At 42.4% G+C, this 9172-nt stretch overlaps 1 protein-coding gene across 1 annotated transcript; it reads right to left on the reverse strand.

Moving 5' to 3' along the window:
* Window positions 1-3548: 3548 nt before the first annotated feature.
* Window positions 3549-3726, reverse strand: LOC121496492 (60S ribosomal protein L39-like). The gene has a single exon (XM_041764829.1). It carries the CDS (start codon window positions 3702-3704, stop codon window positions 3549-3551), a length of 156 nt encoding a protein of 51 aa, XP_041620763.1. The 5' UTR covers window positions 3705-3726.
* Window positions 3727-9172: the final 5446 nt, after the last annotated feature.

A 9172-nucleotide genomic window follows, 5' to 3' on the forward strand; every position in this document is an offset into this window, starting at 1 on the left:
GCTTTCAAGGGTTTAAAAAATTTTCATTGCCATGTTTGATGCCTAAATAGCAGAAAACTTCAAGTTCCCCCATGACTGGACTTGCTAGCACCTGGGTTTTACACAAGAATGGCCCGCCTTGATCACTCAGTATTGAACATCATGGTGGCTCCCCTGCACGTGTGCATAGACACCACCCATCGTCTCTATCCTGCCATGCCTGTTCTTCTCTATGGCACTAGTCATCTTTGAATGATTTCCTTTTATTACAAAAAATATCCATTTGTTTTCATTGTGGTAGCACATACATTAATACCAAACTTACCATTTAAGTGTGCAGTTCAGTGCTGTTAAGTACATTCATAACGTGGTACAGCCATCAGTTTGCTGTTTTATTGCGCATATTGCTTACTGTGTCTTCCCCCTCTGGAATGTAAGCACGTGGAGGGCAGGGATCTTGTTTTGCTCATTGATGTCTTCAAGCACTTGGATCAGTGTGCTTGCCACTGGAGCAATCAGCAAGTTCTGGCCTGGATCTGACCCCCTCCCTGGTAAGGTGTCTCTGTGACTCTAAACCATGAGTCAGTCCCCTGGAGCAAAGGAGTAGACAGCCCCTTGCTGCCCCTTTCTCTCTATAGGAAATCAGGAAAAGCACTGAGGAGAGAGAAGTTGCCCATAGATGACAGGGAGCAGAAGTCTGAGCCCCCAGAGGTGGACTGGCCAAACTGTGATACTCTCATTCTGGGCCATATGCCCAGCCACTGCTGTCCTGGCATAGGGAGATGTGAAATGCAGGTTGCTGGTATTTTCTTTAAACCACAGCTGTGGCAGATCCCTTTGACCTCTGCAAGAGTCCACAATAGCCAAAGTGTGGAAAGGGCCAGATGTCCATCGACAGATGAATGGATAGAAAAATTATGGTATACCTACCTATACAATGGAATACTCCATCAAAAAAAAAAAAAATCAAAACCATCAAAAAAAAAAAAAAAAAGGAATCTTGCCATTTGCAACAACATGGATAGAACTAGAGGGTATTATGCTAAGTGGAATAAGTCAATCAGAGAAAGACAATTATCATATGATTTCACTCATATGTGCAATTTAAGAAAAAAAAAACAAAGTATCATAGGGGAAGGGAGGGAAAAATAAAATAGGATGCAATCAGAGAGGGAGACAAACCATAAGAGACTCTTAACCATGAGAAACAAACTGAGGGTCACTGGAGGGGAGGTGGGTGGAGAGATGGGGTAACTGGGTGATGGGCATTAAGGAGGGCACATGATGTAATTAGCAGTGGATGTTCTATAAGACTAATAAATCACTAAACTCTACCTCTGAAACCTCTAACATACACTATATGTTAATTAATTGAATTGAAATTAAAAAGAGTCCCCTGCCTAACTTAAAGACAGAGGTACACCTAAACAATCTTCTATTAACTACTCCCTTTACCCACAGTACCGATAATGAGTATTCACTACCTGTTAACCCTGAAACTAGTCCCTCACAAAGGAATTTCCAAAGGCAGTGTGGTACTCCAAGTCTGGTCTACGAGTTGGCATCAGTCTGCAAACTGTTACAGTGCGTGACAAGTAACTGAGAGTAAACTCTTACAGCAATCTGACGGAATAATTTTATATCAGTTCATTAATGATAAAAATCAGCAGTTATATTTTGTATGTCTTGGGGATTTTCCATTGGATTTTTACATTTCATTTCTCTAGTAATTCAAGTTTATTATATTATGTATCTAACCAAGCTTTCTTACTAACTTGGTGACTTGGGAGTCTCGGTTCCATTTTACTTTTGCATCTGGCCACATTAGTAATCTTTCTTATTGGTTCCAGTAGTTTTTAAAAATTTGTTTCTTGGTGTGTTAGCAGTGTCCCTGCTCCATCAGCCCTAAGGATGAGGACGGTGGTGCAGATGAGCAGGTGGTGTCAGGCAGGGAGGGCAGTTTGTAAGGAGGGCATTTCTGGAGGAAGCAAACACAATCAGCTCCTCAAGTTTAATCCTGGGGAGCAAACACACAACCCAAGATCATCTTGATGAGGGGGGAAAGCTGAATATTTCTACCCCCACCCAATCATCATCAATCTTTGGTTAGTGGCTGCTCTACAGCGGAGTCTCCCCAGGCCTCTCATGTCTTTCCACAGAAGTACTTTTGAGGCAGTGGAGAATAAGCCCTAGCTCTGGGAGTCTCACGTAGAGCCCAAAGCAGCCACTACTGCAAGTTGGAAATTTCCTAGATGTCATGTATTTTTCTTTAAACTTCACATCAATTTTGCATTCAATTCCATGTTTTTGTTTTACTCTAACAAAAAAATATATTTATCATTTTGTTCATCATGAAATAATTTTATTGTGAAATGATGTAATGATAACTTAAATTGGCACAGATATCAGCAAACACTACCATTCAGGGCTTTCCCTGAGAGGGCTCCTTGTTAAATATTTAACAGCACAAAACTGCCTCCGCTCCATAAATGGCATATAGTCATTACCAATCATGCATCAAACCAGTTAAATTGTAAGTATTTGCATGAGGTTTTAGTGAGTGGAATAAGAAAAGTATGCATCCAATCCAGTTTTGAAACAAATAATGAAAAAATCCTGATAGGAATATATATGGGCATAAATATTTTATGATTACATGAACATGGAGGAAAGTGTGAACAATATAGAGAGAAAGGTAATGTCATTAGGAGTCGTGGGGAAGAGAAGATTTTTAAAAAATGATTTCATATACAATTCATATGCATGTGCACACACACGCGTGCACACAAACACCCGCACACACACGTGTGTGTTCATAAGGAATTAAGGAAACAAAGACCAAATTAAGTTTGTATCCATAGACTTGTAGGAATGTCTATGACATAGCAACAAATGAAAAAGTAAGTTAGAGAGCCACTTGTTTGGTATGATCCCACTTCACTAAAAAGGAATAAACAAAAACCCCAGCATACATGTATATTTGCCTGCATATACTTGCATGAGCGGCAATATGTAGAGATGTGTAGACTTTGGATGTGTCAGGAGAGCAGGACTGGAAGTCAGTAATGGTGAACTCTCTTCCTATATCTTTTTTTTTTTTTTTAAGATTTTTTTTTTATTTGAGAGAGAGCACATGAGCAGGGGGAGGGGCAGAGAGGGGGAGACATGCTGACTCCCTGTCAAGACCGGAGCCAAAAGTAGACGTTTAGCAGACAGAGCCACACAGGCGTCCCCTAGCCACACTTTAAATACTTGGTTGTCAAGGGCCATTTCTATCACTGCAGAAAGTTCTATCACACAGTGCTATGTGAGATCTGACAGGAGGGGGAATTCAGTACTTCACAAATCAGGATACAACAGCAGCTCAGCTGAAAGGTCTCACATTTATTACTGAACCAACCTACTGGTATAGAGGCATAGGAACAGAGAAATCATTCCCTTGATAAGACAGGTCTATTGGCCAGGTAGGAAGGATGTTTCCATATTGATAGGATAGGAACATGTGATCTCCATGCGGCTTAAATATGTGTGCCAATTGGGTTTGCTCTTTCATGATGTGCGATGCTTCCTCATAGACCCAGCTTGGTTCTTCTCCAGTGCCTCCTCTTGGAGTTGTACCTGATTTTACTACCAGTTTTCATCCAAATCCACTGGGGAATAGGACGATTCTGCTTTTGTTTCTTGGCCAGGAATCGCTTGATTCTGAAAGTCTTGTGAGAAGACATGGCGTTCACAGTCAACCACACGCAACCAGGATGGCGGCAAAAAGGAGAGAGCTCTCTTCCTATATCTTGGAACCGTTCACCTATTACATTCAACGTGCTGTACCCTCATCATCTAAAAAAAATAATAATCAAAAAAAATTCCAGAAACCAAAGGTTCTTTGAAATCATCAATGCTCATTCATGCACATGATCACCCTTGCACCTCCTAACTGCGTGAAAAGAATAAACACTGCTATCCTCCATTTTACTGTTAAGGCAGCAGAGTTCAAAATGCAAACCTCCTTGCCCAAGACCACAGGACAATTAATGGTGGGAGCCGAGCCCCTACCCAGGCCTTGCGACCCTTGCGTAGAGGCCTGGGCAGATCCCCCAGTGCGTACAGTAGGGTAAAAGAGTAGTGACACTGAGAAGTCACCAACTTCCAGGCAAGGAATGAGTTCTGCCTGTAACAGAAAACATCTCTGAGCATGTGATTATCAGTGTTTACATATATATCTGAGAAGGCTATTTGCCTACCCTTGCTTGAAATAGTCAGCATTTGTTGGCAATCTTATCACAGCATCTGGAGCCTTCGCTGCTAGTGTCATGGGGTTACCCTAGGTCACACGGCCAAAGGAATGTTCATAAACATCATCTACTGAGGGAAAGGGTGTGGTGCATCGCGTGCCCCTCCTCAGCATCAACGAGGTGCCTTTCCTAGGCTCTTTCTGGCTCCGCAAGAAGGGTGTCAAGCTGGAGCCCAAGCAAGTCCTTACTTGCCAGAAGTCCTCCTGGGGGCACAGATTTGTGTACTGTTCCTTTGCCGTATCAGCATCTTTAACCAACACACCCTCTGCTTACTTAAGAGAGCTCCACGTCCCTAAGAACTGAGGAGTGTGCATTGTGACGCGGCCAAATGAATCACAGTGGGAGCTCCAGGCAGCACCCGGCCAGCTGGCACGGACACACCCGTCTTACCACCCTTAATGGCACTCAGCCCGTTCTTGTCTCTACTGGCAATGCTTGTCTTTTGGAAATGGGTTGGGAATTATGTTGAGAGATTCAGTAATGTTCTCTCCTCAGCTCCACTGATTCAGGTGTGTTTGACCAAAACCAGTGAGTTTAGTGGGACATGCTGGGACATGCTGAGGAGCAGAAGTCAGCAGGTCTAGGGACAGACCCGGCTCCGCTTGTAGCTGTGGCATCTCCAAGTCCAAACTTCTTTTCGTAGGTCAGTATCCTCATCTCCAATAGAGGATTGTAAGATCTGGTATGCCTTCCCGGTGGATCCTTGTGCAAATCAAACTAAAAAATGTATGAGAAAATGCTTTACAGATTGTAAATCACAGGTGTCATTATTGATTAGCTGTGTCGTAAGAAATAAGGAGTCTCCTCTGTAGAGTTCCTTACTCTCATGCACATATGAAAAAAAAAAATATATATATATATGGCTTCAATTTGAAGTTGTTCATGGCTAATCCAAGTTCCTGATAAACCTTTTTATAATGTTGAATGAAATTCCCTCAAGAGAGTTTGTTGATATAAGTACAAGGGCAAAAAAAAAAAAAAAAAGTAATGTTTGCCATCAACAAATAGGAATTTTTAAAAGATGCTTTCTTCCTGCTGGTAGTTATTTCTGCTTGGCACTATGCAAATGCCCTTATTTTAACAATGTTTTCTCCTTGTTTCTTAAATGGGAGCTTTGGGAACAGGCTCAGGACGATGTGTTGCTTGAAACTTCTAAAATGCAAATAAGTGTTTCAATTCAAAATACAGAATATTCTTCTAAATTTAAATGATATCCATTTTAAATTTTTAGAAAGCAATCTGGCAAAGATTATTCAAATTAAAAATAATGATCTCCTTGGATATAAATGTGACAGAGCATGGAATAAAGCTAATATTGGCTGAATGTTTCCTACCTGCCAGGCGCACAGTAAGTGTTTCACATGGACTGGCTCATTTAATTCTTGCAACTCAGTGAGTAGGTATATCACCCCCATTTTGCAAATGAGGAAAACTGAGCTTGTTTACTTTCATCAAGTAAAGACTTTACTCTTCCCCTAAATGTGTTCATGGAACCCTCACGGCTACAGTGGATAACAAATTTAGAACACCACAAGCCCTGACAGATGGGCAGAGAACACCAGAAGAGCCGCCCTTTTTACATGCCAGGCACGGTGCTAGACCCTTGTCACAGACTGTCTTGTGAACCTCCCCAACACCCAACCACTTCCGGAGAACAGGAGGCTCAGAGACATGGCAAACTCATTTTTCTGATATTGTTTTTTGGCTGCCAGGCCTTATACAAGGCGCTTTTTAGTAGTTTTCTCAATTAAACACGAATGGACAATTCATATATAAGGAAAGTCCAAAAAATTGCAGAAACAAACATGGAGGAAATGGTCAACATCTCTAGGAATACAAAGTTATAACTTAGAAGATCAGTGAGGTGCCAGTCACACCTATCACATTAGCCAAACAAAGTTAACTGCCAATGGTAGTAACTTCATCATGAAGCTAATTTATTTATATATTGCTGGTGGTGCTTTTATGATCAAACACTAAGTGAAGCAGCAGAATACAAATGTGTGTGTATTCTAAGATTATCCATGTACCTGAAGGGAATACAGCAAAATGAACCCAGCTGTGTGTTAAAGTGGAATGAAATATTTAATCTTTTCAATTGTCCTTACTATTTAAAACATTGTTTTTATAATACATGAAATTCAGAGGAAATAGGATTTTATTATCCCATTGTGCCATTTTTATAGTTGACAGTTGCATTTCTGACATAAATAAATCATACATGACGAAAAAGGCAAGATTCAGTCATTTTGAACTTCTGCCTTCACCTGAGATATTGAAATCAAGCTCTATAGAATTTTATGATCTTCACTGAACACTTTCCTTCTCTTGATGAGGAAATACAGGCCCAGAAGCATGGACTTCCTTATCAGGGTCACATAGTTACCTGTGAAGATATAGTTAGCACCTGTTGTTTCATTCTATAAAAATCCTATACAATGAAAGTGCATGTACTATTTCTATGAAACCACCATGAAGTGTCTTACTACAGCACTTTGGACACCACACGTGTGGTGTTTTTCCCAACACCAACAACCTCTCCATTTCTCTGGACACCAGCTGGGTGTTCAACAGTTCCATTTTATTCTGACACTAACAACCCGCACTTAGCACAGGTCCCACAGGTTAAGGGCTCAGTCCCACAAGAATGTCCCCACTTCAGGCACCAGTGACAATTCCCAGATTGCCACCTGTATTTCTGATCAGCTGGCTCTAGATCTGGTGTTCCCATGGCCCTCTCTCTAGGTTCAATAACTTGCTAGATCAGCTTTGAAAACACATGAAAATGTATTACTTACACTCCTGGTTTATTATAAAGAATAAAAATGAACATCCAGATGAAGAGGTACATGGGGTAAGGTGGGGAGATCTGGTAGGGTCCTGAGCAAAGGGGTTTCTGTTCCCATGGAGTTTGGGGTACACAACATTCCTAGCATGTGGGTGCATTCATCAACCTGGAAGCTCTTGAAATCCCACCAGTGAGGTGGTCTTGCAGACGTTTCATTGATTTAACAATTGGCCTTTGGTGATTGAACTAAACTTCTAGCCCATCTTCACTCCCTGGAGATCAGTGGGTGGGGCTAAAAGACTGAACCCTCTAATCATGCCCTGGTCTTTCTGGTCAGCAATTCCCATCCTGAAGCTCCCCAGGAGCCTCCAGCCATCAGTCATTTCATCAGCACACAAAAGCCAAAAACCAAATGTATCTATTTCTTACTGTGTCACATACCAAAAACTCACCTCTGAAGAAAATGGGTAAACCTCAGAATCCAAAAGCTGGAGCAAGAGTGTCCCTAGGGTCCATTCTAGATCTTCAGGACATGTATGTTGGCTACTGGTTTTGAGTTAGGGGCTTACTCACAGGCAGCAGTTCTCACTGTGGGTCACTGGGCCAGCTGCATCAGCATCACCTGGGAACTTGTTAGAAATGCATATCCTCAGGCCTTATCCACAATGGCATGAATCATAAACTCTGAGGGTGGAGCATTGCATCTTTTGATGCGATCTCTAGGTGTTTCTGATGTGTGCTGAAGGTCGACCAGGCTCTAAGGAAGTGCTTCTCTACATGGGAATCATCTAAGGATCTGGTTAAAATGCAGGGTCAGATTTGGTAGATCTGAAGGGATGGATTCAGAGAGAAGGCATTGCCAACAAACTCTCAGGATTTACCAGTGCTGCTTCTTTGGGGACCACGCTTTGAGGAGCAAGATTCCACTAAAGCCGTGTGCCCCCAGGTGAGCTGTGAATGGGTTTGAGACTACTCACATATTGGCCATCCTCTTTCCACATCCTTGCTCTTCAGTGTGGCTCAGGACCAGCAGGCACATCCCCTGAAGCTTGTTAGAAAAGTAGAATCTGGGATCCCTGGGTGGCGCAGTGGTTTGGCGCTTGCCTTTGGCCCAGGGCGCGATCCTGGAGACCCGGGATCGAATCCCACATCGGGCTCCCGGTGCTTGGCCCTGCTTCTCCCTCTGCCTGTGTCTCTGCCTGCCTCTCCCTCTCTCTCTCTGTGACTATAATAAATAAAAATTTAAAAAAAAGAAAAAAAAGAAAAGTAGAATCTCAGCATCACCCACTGAGTCAAACCTGTATTTTGATACGGTCCTCAAGGGGCACCAGGGTGGCTCAGTCGGTTAAGTGTCCGACACTGGATTTTAGCTCAGGTCTCAGGGTGGTGAGATCGAGCCCCACTTCAGCTGCACGCTCAGTGTGGAGTTTGCTTGAGATTCTCTCTCTCTCTCCTTTCCCTCAGCCCCTGTCTCACCCCCTGACTCTCCCTCTAAAATAAAATAAATAAAATATTTTAAAAAAAAAGATCCTCAAACTTGTTTGCAATATTAAAGCTTGAGAAGTACTTCTGAGGCCTCCTGGATGCCAGTGTCACTGAGCCAGCCACCAGCCCAGGTGGTGTGAAATTCTACCCAGGTGTAACTGACAAATGTTACCATCTTCCACTTTGGAAAAAGGCTGGTGGCTTGGGTATAAGAGTTGAAAAGTTAGGATGTCACCAGACTGAACAGCCAACAGAAGGTGCTAGATAGAGGATGGAGGACACTAGTCATGAGAAAGTATTTTTAAACATAAGAGCTCTAAGAAGTAAAGACACTCCCCTACTCCCCCCCACCCAAAAAAAAACAACGTTGTTGATAGTTTTGCCAAGCAGTACAACTTCACTACAGATGGGCGGGTGGGTGGCAGACACAGAGGTTACTTACCTTCATCCCCTTCTATATCTGCCCACCCACTCATGTTCTGGCTCCAGAAACAAAAGAAGGAAAAAAAAATGTAGGGTGAAGAAAAGGTTTTAATTACAGCATTTTAGAGCAATTGCCTATGAGTATTAGTTTCCTCTGGCTGCTGTAACAAATCACAACAAATTTAGTAGCTTAGAACAACACAAA

The sequence above is a fragment of the Vulpes lagopus genome, chromosome 8, assembly GCF_018345385.1.
Source record: "Vulpes lagopus strain Blue_001 chromosome 8, ASM1834538v1, whole genome shotgun sequence".
NCBI classification, from domain to species: Eukaryota; Metazoa; Chordata; class Mammalia; order Carnivora; family Canidae; genus Vulpes; species Vulpes lagopus.

Coding starts and splice junctions, on each gene's coding strand:
- LOC121496492 (XM_041764829.1), bottom strand. CDS start 3,704: ATGTCTTCTCACAAGACTTTCAGAATCAAGCGATTCCTGGCCAAGAAA.